We start from the raw sequence: 17591 nt of genomic DNA, 5'->3' as shown, positions 1-17591 counted from the left end.
GCAGTGAGCTGAGATCACACGACTGCACTCCAGTCTGGGTGACAGAGGAAGACCCTGTCTCAAAAAAAAAAAAAACGTATCTATGAAAGAGACAATTTTACTTCCTTTCCAATTGGTATGCTTTTAATTTCTTTTTCTTGCCTAATTGCCACAGCTAGAACTTTGTGTAAAATGTTGAATAGGAGTGGTGACAGTAGACATCATTGTGTTGTCTCTGATCTTAGGAAGAAACCATCTAGGGTTTCACCGTTACATATGATGTTATCTGTGGGGTTTTTGTTGTAGATGCTTTTGATCAGGTTGAGGAAGTTCACTCCTGTTCCTAGTTTGTTGAATGGCATCAAGAGAAGGTGTTGGATATCAGATGCTTTTTCTGCGTTGATGATCACATGATTTTTTCTTTGTTCTTTATATGGTGTTTCGCTTTGATTCATGTTTAGATGTTGAACTACCCTTGTAATACTAGGATAAATCCCACTTGGTCATGATGTATATTCTGTTTTTTTTCTCTCTCTCTCTTTTTTGAGACAGGCTCTTGCTCTGTTGCCCAGGCTGGAGTGCAGTGGTGCAACCTCAGCTCACTGCACCCTCTACCTCCAAGACTCAAGCCATCCTCACACCTCAGCCTCCTGAGTAACTGGGACTACAGGCACATGCCACCACACCTGGCTAATTTTTGTAATTTTAGTGGAGGTGGGATGTTGCTATTTTGGCCACACTGGTCTTGAACTTCTGGGCTCAAATGGTCTGCCCACCTCAGCCTTCCAAAGTGCTGGGATTACAGGTGTGAGCCACCTCACCCAGCTTGGTATATATTCTTTTAATATGCTTTAGGGTTTGATTTGGGAGTATTTTTTTAAGTGGTTTTTTCCATCTCTATTTTGGTGGATAATTTGTCTGTAGTTTTCTTGTGATGTCTTGTTCTGGCTTTGGTAGAAGGGTAATATTGACCTCATAGAATGAGTTAGGAAGTGTTCCTTCACTTCAGTTGTTTGGCAGAGTTTGAGAAGGATAGGTGTTAAATCTTTTAAAAACATTCAGTAGGATTTACCAGTGAAGGCATCTGGTCTTGGGCTTTTCTTTGGTGGAAAATTTCCCATTACTGATTCAAACTCTTGGTTATAGGTCTATTCAGATTTTCTATTCCATTTTTAATCAGTTTTGATAATTTGTGTGTTTCTAGGAATTGATCAGTTTCATCGAAGTTGTCTAATTTGTTAGTATATCGTAGTTTATAGTATTCTCTTATAATTCTTATTATTCCTGTAAAGTTGGTAGTAATGTCCTCACTTTGATTCTTGATTTTAGTAATTTTAGTTTTCTTTTTTTTCTTTGTTAGTCTAGCCAAAGCCTTATCTGTTTTTTGATGTTTTCAAAGAACAAACTTTTGGTTTAATTAATTTTCTTGTTTTTCCATTCTCTACTTCATTTATCATTGCTCTAATTTTTTTTTTTTTTTTTTTTTTGAGATGGAGTTTCGCTCTGTTGCCCAGGCTGGAGTGCAACGGCATGATCTTGCCTCACTGCAACCTCCACTTCCTGGGTTCAAGTGATTCTCCCGCCTCAGCCTCCTGAGTAGCTGGGATTATAGATGGCCGCCACCACACCTGGCTAATTTTTATATTTTTGTAGAGATGGGGTTTCAGCATGTAGGCCAGGCTGGTCTTGAACTCCTGACCTCAGGTGATCCACCCGCCTCTGCCTCCCGAAGTGCTGGGGATTACAGGCGTGAGCCACCGTACCTGGCCTCTAATTTATTATTTCCCTCTTTCTGCTTGTTTTGGGTTTAGTTTTCTTTTTAGTTTATTAGTTTTCTTTTTCTGATTCCTTAAAGTGAATGAATGGTTAGGTTATTGACTTTTTTTTTTTAAACAAAGATTTTTACAGATATATATGTGTGTGTGTGTATATATATATTTTTTGTTTGTTTGTTTTTGAGATGGTGTTTCACTCTGTCACCCAGGCTGGAATGCAACTGGCATGATCTCGGCTCATTGCAACCCCCGCTTCCCGGGTTCAAGCAATTCTCCCGCCTCAGCCTCCTGAGTAGCTGGGACTACAGGCACATGCCACTACACCTGGCTAATTTTTGTATTTTTCGTAGAGATGAGATTTCACTATGTTGGCCAGGCTGGTCCCGGACTCCTGACCTTGTGATCCACCTATCTTGGCCTCCCAAAGTGCACTGGGATTACAGGCATGAGCCACCATGCTCAGCCTAATTTTTTGAGCACCTTGAGGACTGTTTTCATTGTATCCTTAAGTTTTTCTCCCCCAACCTCTGGGAGCACAGAACATGTTTCCTTACGTATTGGTATGCTGTGTTTTCTTTTTTCTTTTTTTTTTTTTGGTCTTAAGTCTCGCTCTTGTCCCCAAGGCTGGAGTGCAGTGGCACCATCTCGGCTCACTGCAACTTCCACCTCCCAGGTTCAAGTGATTCTCGTGCCTCCGCCTCCTGAGTAGCTGGGACCACAGGCGTGTGCCACCACACCCAGCTCATTTTTTTGTTTTTTAGTAGAGACTGGGGCTTCACCATGCTGGCCACGCTGGTCTCAAACTCCTGACCTCATTGTATCCGCCCGTCTCAGCCTCCCAAATTGCTGGAATTACAGGCATGAGCCACCGTGCCTGGCCTGTGTTTTCATTTTTATTTGTCTCAAAATATTTCCTAATTTTCTTTGCGATTTCTTTATTTTTTTATTTTTTGAGACAGAGTCTTTCTCTGGTTGCCCAGGCTGGAGTGCAATGGCGCGATCTTGGCACACTGAAGCCTCAACCTCCCTGGCTTAGGTGATTCTCCCACCTCAGCCTCCTGAGTAGCTGGGACTACAAGTGCATGCCACTGTGCCTGGCTATGTTTTTTCTTTTCTTTCCTTTTTCTTTTTTTTTTGGCATTTTTAGTAAAGATAGGGTTTTGCCATTTTGCCCAGACTGGTCTCAAACTGCTAGACTCAGGCAATCTGCCCCCTTCAGCCTCCCAAAGTCCTGGGATTATAGGTGTGAGCCACTGCACCTGGCCCTCCATGTGATTTCTATGAGTCCTTAGTTGTTTTAAAGTGTGTTGTTTAATTTCCCCAAGTTTATGAATTTTTCAGATTTCTTTTTGTTACTGATTTCTAATTTTAATTCACTTGTGGTCAGAGAATGTATTTTGTATGATTTCAGTTTTTAAAAATGTTTGAGACTTGTTTTGTATCTTAGCATGGTCTCTCCTGGAGAATGTTCCATATGCACTTGGGAAGATGCTATTGTTGGATGCAGCGTCCTATTGATTGTCTATTATGTCTGATTGGTTTATAGTGTTGCTCAAGTCCTGTGTTTATTGATCTTTAATCTAGCAGTTCTATCCATTATTTTATTTTATTTTATTTTTTTGAGACAGGGTCTTGCTCTGTCACCCAGGCTGGAGTGCAGTGGCGCAATCTTGGCTCACTGCAACCTCCGCCTCCCAGGTTCAAGTGATTCTCTTGCCTCAGCCTCCCTAGTAGCTGGGATTACAATAGGCACGTGCATTTTTAGTAGAGACAAGGTTTCACCATGTTGGCCATGCTAGTCTTGAACTCCTAACCTCAAGTGATCTGCCCACTTCGGCCTCCCAAAGTGCTGGGATTACAGGTATGAGCCATCATGCCTGGCCAGTTCTATCCATCATTGAAGTCTCTGACTGTTATGTTGAACTGTCTATGTTTCCCTTCAATTCTCTTGGTTTTGTTTTTAGGTGCATATGTGTTTATAATTATTATATCTTCATGATGGATTTAATGATCCTTTGTCTTTTGTAACAATTTCTGTTATAAAATCTGTTTTGTCTAATATTAGTATACCTACTACAGCTCTCTTTTGATTACTGTTTACGTGTAATATCTTTCTGTCCTTTTGCTTTCAACCTGTTTGTGTATTTGGTTCTAAAGTGAGTCTCTTGTAGACAACATATATCTAGTTGTTATTTTCATCACCCCCAAATAAAACACTGTACTCATAAAGCACTTACTCCCCGTATGCTCCTTCCTCCAACCCCTGTCTGCTGTTGTTTCTGTACTTCTCTGTTCTGGGAATTTCATACAAATTGAATCACACATTGTGGTCTTTTGTGTCCGGCTTCTTTTACTAAGCATACATTGTGGCTTGTATCAGTACTTCATTCATTTTTAATGACTTAATAATATTCCATTGAATGTATATATCCTAAATTTGTTAATCCATTTATCTGTTGATGGACTTTGGGTTGTTTGAATTGTGCTACTGTAAACATTCCTGGTTCAGGCAGGCAGATTTGCCTGAGCTCAGGAGTTGAAGACCAGCCTGGGCAACATGGTGAAACCCTGTCTCTGCTGAAAATACAAAACATTAGCCAGGTGTGGTGGTGCATGCCTGTAGTCCCAGGCACTCAGGAGGCTGAGGCATGAGAATCACTTGAACCCAGGAGACAGAGGTTGGAAGTGAGCTTAGATTGTGCCACTTTACTTCAACCTGGGTGATAAAGTGAGACTCTGTCTCCAAAAAAATAAACAAATAAATTCATGTACATATTTGGGTGCCTGTTTTTAATTTTGGGAGGAGGGTATTATGTAGGAGTGCAGAGTCATATGGTAAATCTTTAATATTTTGAGGAGCAGCCAAACTGTTTTCCATAGTGGTTGAGCCATTTTACATTACCACCAGCAATGCACCAGGGTTCCCTTTCCCCACATCTTTGCCAACAGTTATTTTAAGTTTTTATTTCTTTCTAAAATAGCCATCCTTGATGTTATCAAGTGGTGTCTCATTGTGGTTTCACTTTACACTTTGCTGAAGGCTAATGATGTTGAACATCTTTTTTTTTTTTTTTTGACGGAGTCTCAGTCTGTCGCCGAGTAGCTGGGATTACAGGCACCCGCCACCATACCCTGCTAATTTTTGTATTTTAAGTAGAGATGGGGTTTTGTCATGTTGGCCAGGCTGGTCCCAAACTCCTGACCTCAGGTGATCTGCCTGCCTGGGCCTCTCAAAGTGCTAGGTTCAAGCAGTTCTCCTGCCTTAGCCTCCCGGGTTCAAGCGATTCTCCTCCCTTAGCCTCCCGAATAGTTGGGATTACAGGCACCTGCCACCACACCCAGCTAATTTTTGAATTTTTAGTAGACATGAGGTTTTGCCATTTTGGCCAGGCTGGTCGCAAACTCCTGACCTCAGGTGATCCGCCCGCCTTGGCCTGTCACAGTGCTGGGATTACAGGTGTGAGCCACTGCGTCCAACCGTGGAACATCTTTTCATGTAGTTATTGGCCATTTGTGTAACTTTGTTTGGAGAAATGTCTATTCAAGTCCTCTGTCTATTTTTAAAAATTGGTTTTAGGCCAGGCATGGTGGCTCACTCCTGTAATCCCAGCGCTTTGGGAGGCTGAGGTGGGTGGATCACCTGAGGTCAGGAGTTTGAGACCAGCCTGGCCAACATGGTGAAACCCCGTCTCTACTAAAAATACAAAAGAAATTAGCCAGGTGTAGTGGTGTGTGCCCATAAACTCGGGAGCTGAGGCGGGAGAATCTCTTGAGGGAGGCAGAGGTTGCAGTGAGCCAAGATTGCACCACTGTACTCCAGCCTGAAGGATACAGAGAGACTCAGTCTCCAAGAAAACAAACAAAAAACACAAAAAAATTGGCTTTATTGTTGAGTTATAAATGTTCTTTGTATATTTTGGGTAGTAGACACTTATCAGATACATGGTTTGCAAATATTTTCTTCCATTCTGTAGGTTGTTTTTTTCACTTTTTTTTTTTTTTTTTTTTTTGAGATGGAGTCTCACTCTGTCGCCCAGGCTGGAATGCAGTGGCGTGATCTCGGCTTGCTGCAACCTCCACCTTCTGGGTTCAAGTGATTCTTCTGCCTCAGCCTCAGCCTCCCAAGTAGCTGGGACTACAGGCATGCACCACCACGCCTGGCTAATTTTTGTATTTTTAGTATAGACGGGGTTTCACCATGTTGGCCTGGCTGATCTCAAACTCCTGACCTCAGGTGATCCGGCCACCTTGGCCTCCCAAAGTGTTGGGATTACAGGCATGAGCCACTGCGTCAGGCCTACTTTCTTAATAACGTCCTTTGCTGCACAAAAGTTTTTCATTTTGTGGAAGTCCAATTTATGTTTTCTTTTGTCTTTCGTATCACCTTAGTTTTTGAAGCATAATTGTACTGAATATAAAATTCTTGGTTGACAGTCTTTTTAGCACTTTGAATGTGTCCTCTTATGGTTGCCTCTGGGCTTCCTTGGTTTCTGATGAAAAATCAGCTGTTACTCTTATTGAGGGTTCCTCATATCGGATGAACTGCTTCTCTTTTCTGCTTTTGGAATTGTTTCTTTGTCTTTGACAGTTTGATAACAGTGTATCTAGGTGTGAACCTCTTTAACTTTATCCTACTTGTCATTTGTTGAACTTATTGGATGTGTAGATCTATATTTTTCATAAATTTGGGAGGTTTTCAGCTATCGTTTATCTATTTTTTTTTGAGATAGAGTCTCACTCTATCACTCAGGCTGGAGTGCAGCGGTGTGGTCTTGGCTCACTGCAACTTCCACCTCCCAGATTCAAGCGATTTTCCTGCTTCAGCCTCTCAAGTAGCTGGGATTACAGGCTTGCACCACCATACCCGACTAACTTTTGTATTTTTAGTAGAGATGGGGTTTTACCATGTTGGCGAGGCTGGTCTCGAACTCCTGACCTCAAGTGATCTGCCCACCGTGGCCTGCCAAAGTGCTGGGATTACAGGTGTGAGCCACCGTGCCTGGCCTCAGCTATTATTTATTTAACAATTTTTTTCTGCCCATTTCTCTTCTTCTGAGACTCCATTATGCATACAATGGTATAACTTAAGGTGTCCCATAAAGGTTTTTTTAGGTTCTGTTCATTTCTCTTTATTCTTTTTTCTTTCTGCTTCTCAGACTGGACAGTCAAATTGACGTATCTTCAAGTTTACCGATTCTTTTTCCTGCTCAAATCTTTGGTTGAGCCCCTCTAGTGACTCTTTGATTTTATTTATTGTATTTTTCCTTTCCTTTTCTTTTTTTTTTTTTGAGACAGAGTCTCATTCTGTTGCCCAGGCTGTAGTACAGTGGCACGATCTTCACTCACTGCATCTTCCGCCTCCAGGTTTCAAGTGATTCTCCTGTCTCAGCCTCCCGAGTAGTTGGGATTACAGGCGTGCACAACCACGCCCGGCTAATTTTTGTATTTTTAGTAGAGATGAGGTTTCGCCATGTTTGTCAGGCTGGTCTCGAACTCCTGACCTCAGGTGATCTGCCCACCTCGGCCTCCCAAAGTGCTGGGATTACAGGCGTGAGCCACCGCACCCAGCCTTAGAGAATGTTAGTTCTAACAGTTTTTTTGCCAGTTTCTTTATTGCTTTTATGTTGGGATGGACCTTGGGACTGCCTTACTCTGCCTTTTTTTGCTGATGTTATCCTATGTTTATATGATCCCATAGATTCTGATTCTGGATCTGACTCAGATTCTGATCAAGAGAATGCTGCCTCTGGCAGTAATGCCTCTGGAAGTGAAAGTGACCAGGATGAAAGAGGTGATTCAGGACAACCAAGTAATAAGGAACTGTTTGGAGATGACAGTGAGGACGAGGGAGCGTCACATCATAGTGGTAGTGATAATCACTCTGAAAGATCAGACAATAGATCAGAAGCTTCTGAGCGTTCTGACCACGAGGACAATGACCCCTCAGATGTAGATCAGCACAGTGGATCAGAAGCCCCTAATGATGATGAAGACGAAGGTCACAGATCTGATGGAGGGAGCCATCACTCAGAAGCAGAAGGCTCTGAAAAAGCACATTCAGATGATGAAAAATGGGGCAGAGAAGATAAAAGTGACCAGTCAGATGATGAAAAGATACAAAATTCTGATGATGAGGAGAGGGCACAAGGATCTGATGAAGATAAGCTGCAGAATTCTGACGATGATGAGAAAATGCACAACACAGATGATGAGGAGAGGCCTCAGCTTTCTGATGATGAGAGACAGCAGCTATCTGAGGAGGAAAAGGCTAATTCTGATGATGAACGGCCGGTCACTTCTGATAATGATGATGAGAAACAGAATTCTGATGATGAAGAACAACCACAGCTGTCTGATGAGGAGAAAATGCAAAATTCTGATGATGAAAGGCCACAGGCCTCAGATGAAGAACACAGGCATTCAGATGATGAAGAGGAACAGGACCATAAATCAGGTAATACATTTATGAGAACCAGAATGGCTCAGAAAGCAGCATTCAGCTACAGCAGGGACCCGTTTAGTCTTCTTTCATTCCCATCTTTGTTACCCTGTTTTTTCTCTTCTGTCCCTCCCTTTCAAACTTCTAACTCTAGAATACATTTTGCTTCTTTTAAATCTTTCTAATCTACTTACTCTTTCTTACTGCTTTCCCTTCCATTTGTTCGTTGATGGGTCTGGGGAAAAACAATTTAAAGAGGACTTAAAATTGAGTCTTAGAGAGAAGACTGTAAGAAGAGCTACATAATGGGTTAAGTTGGTTCCATTTCTGTGGATAACTGAAGAGCATGCCTCATGTGAGAGAACAGATTAGCCTGGGGAAGAAACAATCCCATTGAAATGTCCCCACAGAGCAGCTGTACTGAGATGTGGGCACCATTGCTGCCGTTCAGCTTTTTGAGATCCAAAATTTGATCATCCAGAGATGGTCAAGCTGTAAGGAGTTTACTCAAACTAGTCAAATTTACAAGATATTAATATATAAAATCGAATTGCAAAATTGTTTCAAAAGGCTCAGTTATTTCTCCCTTATCATCATATGTTTCCCCAGGGGCAAATCTACAGTGGATACCACATTATAATAATCAGGAGGTTGCCTGGGGAGTATAATATGTAGAAAGTGCAAACATGGCTGGGTGATCTTAGTGGACAGTGTCACTGAGCCAAGACAGATTGACGTGCGTATCCTCACGCTGCAGAGATGAGCTAGGATTAGAGCACTCATTCCCTAAAGACTACAGGGGGCATACACCTGAACTTTGGTTCCTGGACCCTGCTTTTATCATTGCCATTTAGACTATTCCGCTCAAGTTAGCACATTCTTCATATAGAATGTATAAAAAATTAGAGATCATATTTCTTTGTATTATATAAAAGTTACCTTGAGTTGAAGTCTTCCTGAAGTGATACCTGGATTGCTTCATTTCCATAGGTGATTGATTATATTAATTATAATTTGATCCTATCTTCTTAGCTTAAATAGCATCTAACACACACCTCACAGGACAGCATTTGGAAACCACATCTTGGTGTTATTAGAAGAGGAGGGCAGCATATTTCCAGAGATGAATATAGATCTGTGTAGACTATGGGACTGCAGTAAGTTTTGAATAACTAATTCAGAGTAGAGGCTTTTTTTTTTTTTAATTAAGTTCTAGGGTACATGTGCACAACATGCAGGTTTGTTACATATGTATACATGTGCCATGTTGGTGTGCTGCACCCATTAACTCGTCATTTACATTAGGTGTATCTCCTAATGCTGTCCCTCCCCCAGCCCCCAACCCCCCGACAGGCCCTGGTGTGTGATGTTCCCCACCATGTGTCCAAGTGTTCTCATTGTTCAATTCCCACCTATGAGTGAGAACATATGGTGTTTGGTTTTCTGTCCTTGTGATAGTTTGCTCAGAATGATGGTTTCCAGCTTCATCCATGTCCCTCATGTCCCTGCAAAGGACATGAACTCATCCTTTTTTTTTCCCTTTGAGACGGAGTCTTGCTCTGTCGCCCAGCGTAGCCTGGAGTGCAGTGGCGCGATCTCGGCTCACTGCAAGCTCCGCCTCCCGGGTTCACGCCATTCTTCTGCCTCAGCCTCCAGAGTAGCTAGGACTACAGGCGCCCGCCACCATGCCCGGCTAATTTTTTGTGTTTTTAGTAGAGATGGGGTTTCACCATGTTAGCCGGGATGGTCTCGATCTCCTGACCTCATGGTCCGCCTGCCTCGGCCTCTCACAGTGCTGGGATTACAGGCGTGAGCCACCACGCCCGGTCACTCATCCTTTTTTTTTTGAGACGGAGTCTCTGTCACCCAGGCTAGAGTGCAGTGGCACAATCTTAGCTCACTGCAACCTCCACCTCCTGGGTTCAAGCAATTCTTCTGCCTCAGCCTCCTGAGTAGCTGGGATTACAAGCATGTACCACCACACCCAGCTAATTTTTGTATTTGTAGTAGAGAGGAGGTTTCACCATGTTGGTCTGGTTGGTCTCAAACTCCTGACCTCAGGTGATCTGCCCACCTTGGCCTCCCAAAGTGCTGGGATTACAGGCAAGAGCCACCATGCCCGGCCAAAAGTAGGGTTGTTTTTACTGTTATCAGAAAGAATCTTTAAGGCTCATGTACTACATCCCAAATACTAGCAGACTAAGTCAAGGGCAGGGTCATAGTAGAGAACCTTGTAGCTGGTCATCCTGCTTATCTCTTACTAGTTCAACAGTGGTTCCATTGATTTTTGTGAAGTTTTTACGTAAACAATTGGACCTGCTAGAAATAATGATATATATGTCAGTTACTTTCTAATATTTTTACCTTTTTTTCTCTGAAATTTGTCTTATGTAAATTTGATAATAAGTTTTAGTGCTACTTTTCTCATTTCTACCAAGTTTTTCTATTTGCAGAAGCCAGTATTTATTTATTTATTTATTTATTATTTATTTATTTATTTATTTGAGACAGAGTCTCACTCTATCACCCAGGCTGGAGTGCAGTGGTGAGATGTTGGCTCACTGCAACGTCCGTCTCCCACATTCAAGTGATTCTCCTGCCTCAGCCTCCTGAGTAGCTGGGACTACAGGTGCACGCCACCACACCCGGCTAATTTTTGTATTTGTAGTAGAGATGGGTTTCACCATGGTGGCCAGGCTGGTCTTGAATTCCTGACCTCAAGTGATCCACCCACCTCGGCTTCCCAAATTGTTGGGATTACAGGAGTGAGCCACCACGCCTGGCGCCAGTATTTATTTTAAGAATTCTATTTTTTAAATTAACACACACTAGAGTTGATTTTTTTTTTTTTGGCGGGGGGGGTTCTGCATGTACTGCTCTATTCATGTTAACATATCTATAGATTTGTATAACCACCATCACAATTAGGATATAGAATAGATGTTACCCTGAAAAACTCCCTTATGCTATCTGTTTTGAGTCACATCTCTCTGCTATCCCTAAACCCTGGCACCTACTGGTGTCTTTTCTGTCACTATACTTTTGGCTTTTTGAAAATGTCATATAAATAGAGTCATACAGTAAATATGGAGTCTTTCAGATTGGCCTCTTTAACTTGGCATATAGCATTTTTGATTCATCCAGTTGGTTACATGTATCAGTAGTTCATTCCTGTTTATTGCTGAGTAGTAGTCCATTGTATGGGTGTATCACAATTTGTTTATCTCCAATATTGCTTTTAAAACACAAAATTCAACTAAGGCGACTGATTATGCAGAACTTCTAATTCTACCTTTAATAGAATCTGCAAGAGGCAGTGATAGTGAAGATGAAGTTTTACGAATGAAACGCAAGAATGCAATTGCATCTGATTCAGAAGTGGATAGCGACACTGAGGTGCCAAAAGGTACCCCTATTATTATTATTATATATATATATATGTATATTTCCATACCTTTCTGCATTTAACTGTAGTGCATTTCTTTTTTTTTTGGAGACGGAGTCTCGCTCTGTTGCCCAGGTTGGAGTGCAGTGGCTGGATCTCAGCTCACTGCAAGCTCCACCTCCCGGGTTTACGCCATTCACCTGCCTCAGTCTCCCGAGTAGCTGGGACTATAGGCGCCCGCCACATCGCCCGGCTAGTTTTTTGTATTTTTAGTAGAGACGGGGTTTCACCATGTTAGCCAGGATGGTCTCGATCTCCTGACCTCGTGATCCGCCCGTCTCGGCCTCCCAAAGTGCTGGGATTACAGGCTTGAGCCACCGCGCCCGGCCACTGTAGTGCATTTCTAACCCTGAGTGTGTTTATCCCAGATCGCAAGACCCACAGAAAAGAGTGTGGATACACTCAGTGTACTCAGAGAAGTTATATAGCTATGAGAAGCTGCTCATGCTTAATTAGTTGAATAAGAACCTGCTTCTTTGTAGTTTTGTTGTTTTTTTTCTTTTTTCCAAGACAGGGTCTCGCTCTGTCACCCAAGCTGGAGTGCAGTGGCACAAGCTCAGCTTATTGTAACTGCTGCCTCCTGGGTTCAAGCAATTCTTCTCCCTCAGCCTCCTGAGTAGCTGGAATTACAGGAATGTACCACCATGCCTGGCTAAATTTTTTGTATTTTTAGTAGAGATGGGGTTTCACTATGTTGGCCAGGTTGGTCTCGAACTCCTGATCTCAAGTGTTCCGCCCACCTCAGCCTCCCAAAGTGCTGGGATTACAGGTGTGAATCACTGCGCCCAGTCCGTTTATAGTTAGAGTGAATTTATTATTAGGGGGCTGGCCTTCTTATTGGGGTGGAGGTTACAATGTCCATTCTTAAGTTTGAATAATGACAGTCTCAGTGTTTTGTTCCTAAGTTCTTAACAGATGAAGAAACTGATTCTTTGAGCTGTGAGTTAGATGAAGAGCTCATAAAAACCCAGTGTTGGCCAGGTGCGGTGGCTCACGCCTATAATCCCAGCACTTTGGGAGGCCAAGGTGGGTGGATCACTTGAGGCCAGAAGTTCAAGACCAGCCTGGCCAAGATGGTGAAACCCTGTCTGTACTAAAAATACAGAACATTAGCGGGGCGAGGTGGTATGCATCTGTAGTCCCAGCTACTCGGGAGGCTGAGGCACGAGAATCGCTTGTACTTGAGAGGCGGAGGTTGCAGTGAGCCGAGGTCACACCACTATACTCCAGCCTGAGCAACAAGAGTGAGACTCTGTCTCAAGACAACAGCAACACCACCACCTACCACCACCACTACCACCACCACCACCTGGTATTATAAGTTGGAAGGATGAAAGTAGTTCTACCAGCCAGGTGTGGCAGCTTCCTTTTTCCTGCTTCAGCCTCCCAAGTAGCTGGGATTACAGGCACCCATCACCAAGCCCAGCTAATTTTTGTATTTTTAGTAGAGACGGGGTTTCACCGTGTTGGTCAGGCTAGTCTCAAACTCCTGACCTCAAGTGATCCACCCGCCTTGGCCTCCCAAAGTGCTAGGATTACAGGTGTGAACCACTGTGCCTGGACTGTAATTTTGAATCTGGAATAGACGTATGGAAAATAGGTGTCTGTGGAGTGCTTCAGCCCCAACTTTGAGCATCTAGACTGTAGGAAACATTTGGGCTCCTGGGGAATAAAGGAAGGTGGGAGAACAAGGATGGTGAAAATGAAAGGAGAAATAAGTGCCTCCTGTGCAGCTTGCCTTTCACTAGATTTGCCCCCTTCCCTCTCCCCACACTGTCTGATTGGGTCTTTTGAGAGCCAGGCTCAGCATTATGTTTTGGGTGGTTTTCTGATGCTGGTCCAGAAACCTTGGGAATGTGCTGAAATGATGAGCTGTGAAGAACCTTAGTTACAGATAGTAACACTAATGCCTTTTTCCTTCTGCATTGAAGATAATGGTGGAACCATGGATCTATTTGGAGGTGCAGATGATATCTCTTCAGGGAGTGATGGAGAAGACAAACCACCTACTCCAGGACAGCCTGTTGTAAGTCAATTACTAACATTAACTTATTCAAGGCCAAGTATAAAGTTTCAAAGGTGAAGAGTCTCCTTTATTCTAAGAAAGGAAGTTGATAACTGAATTCTAGTACAAAAATAAAATGAACAGATGACTTTCTTCATTATGTAGGGAACTCTTGGTTATAAGGGGAATGGAAATAATTGCCAAACGTGAGGTTGGCGTCATGCCTTAGGGGACTGAACTGTGAGGACTTCTGATTTGAGAACCATTGACTTGAATGTTTTTCTTGCTCATGCCAAGAAGTGTCTGCTGTGTTGATAATCTTCTCTGGTTTTAATTGATAGAGTGACTTCATATTAAAGTGTTAATTTCACACTTTTGTTGATGAGTATTTGGAAGATAGATTTATCATAAAGGAGATAGTTTCTTGAACTGAGGTATCCAAATTGATCTTGTTTCCCATTTTGTGTGTGGGTGGGTTCGGATGGGGACTGGTGGCTTCTTTAGTCCTAAAGTGATATCTAATTATGTTTCTTGCACCCCAGAGTAATTAAAGTGTGGAGGTTGAAGGAAGCCATTTCTAAGGTCCCATCAAGCTCCAAACTTCTGATTCTTTCACTAGGATGAAAATGGATTGCCTCAGGATCAACAGGAAGAGGAGCCAATTCCTGAGACCAGAATAGAAGTAGAAATACCCAAAGTAAACACTGATTTAGGAAACGACTTATATTTTGTTAAATTGCCCAACTTTCTCAGTGTAGAGCCCAGGTAAGGAAATCAATTAAAATTTTTTCAGGATGTTGAATAGAAATACATAGAATGTTTATTTTTCTTATTTCGCATTGAGTTTACAAATCACAAAAATGGAAAATTGATCATGTATCTCTGAAAAAATTAGTCAAGCACATCCTGAGATAGAAAAAATATGTATTGGTAGGGGAGGCTTTTAATGCTATAACTGTTTTGAGCAGTTTGATACTTTCTTATGAATTAACAGACACCACAGGTCTTCAAGATATTTTTTTAAGTAGTACAACCTTGAAAAGGCTGAAATTGAAAGTGATGAAATTTGCTAGAGAAATGGCAGTGTCCATTGTAGCAACTAATGTTAGTCTAGAAAAGGTGATGATTTTGGACAATTAGACGGTGTTTGATGGGTATTATTTACTAAGTTTATTCAAACTCTTGTGCTTTTAAAATTTTTTTTCCCACAGGCACGATGATGTGGAAAACTAGAGCATATGTTGCCTATTCTTTGGCAGAATTACATAAGAAGAAGAAAGGATATTTTGAATATTTACCCTTGCTTGTACTTTTTTTCAAACAATATGTATTAACAACAAGTTTTAAGAAGTAAAATTATTGGCTGGGCATGGTGATTCACGCCTGTAATCCCAGCACTTTGGGAGGCCAAGGTGGGTGGATCACCTGAGGTCGGGAGTTTGAGACCAGCCTGACCAACATGGAGAAACACCCTGTCTCTACTAAAAGTACAAAATTAGCCAGGCATGGTGGCACATTCCTGTAATCCCAGCTACTCGGGAGGCTGAGGCAGGAGAATCGCTTGAACCCGGGAGGTGGAGGTTGCAGTGAGCCGAGATCTTGCCATTGCACTCCAGCCTGGGCAATAAGAGCAAAACTCATCTCCAAAAAAAGAAAAAAGTAAAATTACTACTTCCTTGAAGTTAAGCATGAAGATATTGATCATTATGATTTTTTAAATTATATTATGATTTTTTGATATAATGGTGTTTATTAATAGAGATGTTATTACATAACAGTAATATTCTTTATAAAATATGATTAATAGTTTATTTGGAAAACAATTTGTAGACCTTTTGATCCTCAGTATTATGAAGATGAATTTGAAGATGAAGAAATGCTGGATGAAGAAGGTAGAACCAGGTTAAAATTAAAGGTACCATTTCATGCTTTTTCCTTTTATAAAGTAAAACCTGGAGAACTAACTTGAAACTTGAGCTTTTGAAAGTGATTTTTTTAGGCCGGGCACGGTGGCTCAAGCTTGTAATCCCAGCACTTTGGAAGGCCGAGGTGAGCGGATTACAAGGTCAGGAGATTGAGACCATCCTGGCTAACACGGTGAAACCCCGTCTCTACTAAAAATCCAAAAGATTAGCCGGGCGTGGTGGCGGGTGCCTGTGCTACTCGGAGGCTGAGGCAGGAGAATGGTGTGAACCTGGGAGGCGGAGCTTCCAGTGAGCTGAAATCCAGCCACTGCATTCCAGCCTGGGAGATAGCGAGACTCCGTCTCAAAAAAAAAAAAAAAAGAAAGTGATTTTTTCACCTAACACTTCACTATATGGCTGTGTTCTTTTGATTGCTTTTGTTGACTATTAGGAGAAAATTTTATTGTACTAAATTCCCATTAATGCTTCCCTTTGATACCTCATACCATCTGGTCACACTATCCAAGGAGGGCCTCTAATCTTTTAAGTAAGGAGGCTGTAGGTTGAGTAGAAGTTTCATCTTTTTATTTTGAGATACGGTCTTGCTCTGTCATTCAGGCTGGATTACAGCGGTACAAACACAGCCCTTGGCAGCCTCAGTGTCCTGGTTCAAGTGATCTTCCCATCTCAGCCTCCTGAGTAGCTGGGACTACAGAAAACATGCCACCATGCCCAGCTTTTGTTTTTTTTTTCCCGTAGAGATGAGGTCTTAGCTGTGTTGCCCAGGTTTATCTTGAACTTCTGAGCTCAAGTGATCCTCCCGCCTTGACCTCCCAAATTGTTGGGATTACAGGTGTGATCGCTACTGCACTTGGCCAAGTAGACATTTTAGAATTGAGTTGTACAAGGGAACAAGAGGTGGTTGAATGCATGATACTGAAACCGGAATTACGCATTTTCAGTTCTTAAATCTGAAGGATTTCCCGTAAATTTCTTATTTTCCAGTGGGTATATATATATTTTTTGAGATGGAGTCTCGCTCTGTCGCCCAGGCTAGAGTGCAATGGCACAATCTTGGCTCACTGCAACCTCTGCCTCCTGGGTTCAAGTGATTCTCCTGCCTCAGCCTCCCAAGTAGCTGAGATTACAGGTGCGCACCACCATGCCCAGCTAATTTTTGTATTTTTAGTAGAGATGGGGTTTCACGATGTTGGCCAGGTTGGTATTGAACTCCTGACCTCAGGTGATCCACCCACCTCGGCCTCCCAAAGTGCTGGGATTACAGGTGTGAGCCACCACACCTGGCCTTGGTACCTTAAATAGTATTAAATTGTTAGAAAGGGATAGTCTGGCATTTTTTAGGCGCTGAATTTTTATATTTTTAATAGTACCATCTCTTCAATGTGGTGGATTAACAACTACCTAAACAACCTTGGTATAAGATGGTTTCTATCCAAAAACTTTTCAGTAGACTTCACTACTCCTCTTAATAGAAATGCAAATCAAATAAGAAAATTGAGATAAACAGATGCCAATAATTTGTTCAAGATCACACAGTCAACAGATATAGTGCTTACACTGTTTTTTTGTTTTTCCTGTCCTCCCTCCATCACCCATCTACTCATCTCTGTTTATTAGCCCATCCATTTATATTATTTCCTTGAGACATGTGGATGTATTGATTTAGGCTTGTATCAATATATCTATTATATTTTTAGACCATGTGATACCAGATGCTAGTATGGGTATCAAACTTCGTAAATAAGGTTGGACATGGTGCCTCATACCTGTAATCCCATTACCTTGGGAGGCCGAGGTGAGAAGACTGGCCCAGGAGTTTGAGACCAGCCTGAGCAACAGAGAAAGACCTTGTTTCTATTAAAAATTTAAAAAATTAGCCGGCAGAGATGGTGCGTGCCTGTAGTCACAGCTACTCCAGGAGGCTGAGGTGGGAGGATTGCTTGAGCCCAGGAGTTTGAGGCTGCAGTGAGCTGTGATTGTGCCATTGCACTCCAGCCTGTGTGGCACAGCAAGACCCTGTCTC

General features: G+C 42.2%; 1 protein-coding gene across 1 annotated transcript in view; it reads left to right on the top strand.

Annotated features, from left to right (window-relative positions):
- LEO1 (LEO1 homolog, Paf1/RNA polymerase II complex component) overlaps positions 1-17591 on the top strand; it is a 39328-nt gene that overhangs the window by 3149 nt on the left and 18588 nt on the right. The window contains exons 2-6 of the mRNA XM_010361395.2: positions 7453-8208; positions 11495-11599; positions 13570-13664; positions 14263-14408; positions 15474-15558. Of these exons, the coding sequence (XP_010359697.1) occupies positions 7453-8208; positions 11495-11599; positions 13570-13664; positions 14263-14408; positions 15474-15558 (1187 nt within the window). The remainder of the gene's footprint in view (positions 1-7452; positions 8209-11494; positions 11600-13569; positions 13665-14262; positions 14409-15473; positions 15559-17591) is intronic.

Source organism: Rhinopithecus roxellana, chromosome 5, assembly GCF_007565055.1.
Source record: "Rhinopithecus roxellana isolate Shanxi Qingling chromosome 5, ASM756505v1, whole genome shotgun sequence".
NCBI classification, from domain to species: Eukaryota; Metazoa; Chordata; class Mammalia; order Primates; family Cercopithecidae; genus Rhinopithecus; species Rhinopithecus roxellana.
This window is presented reverse-complemented; position numbering and strand designations above follow the sequence as displayed.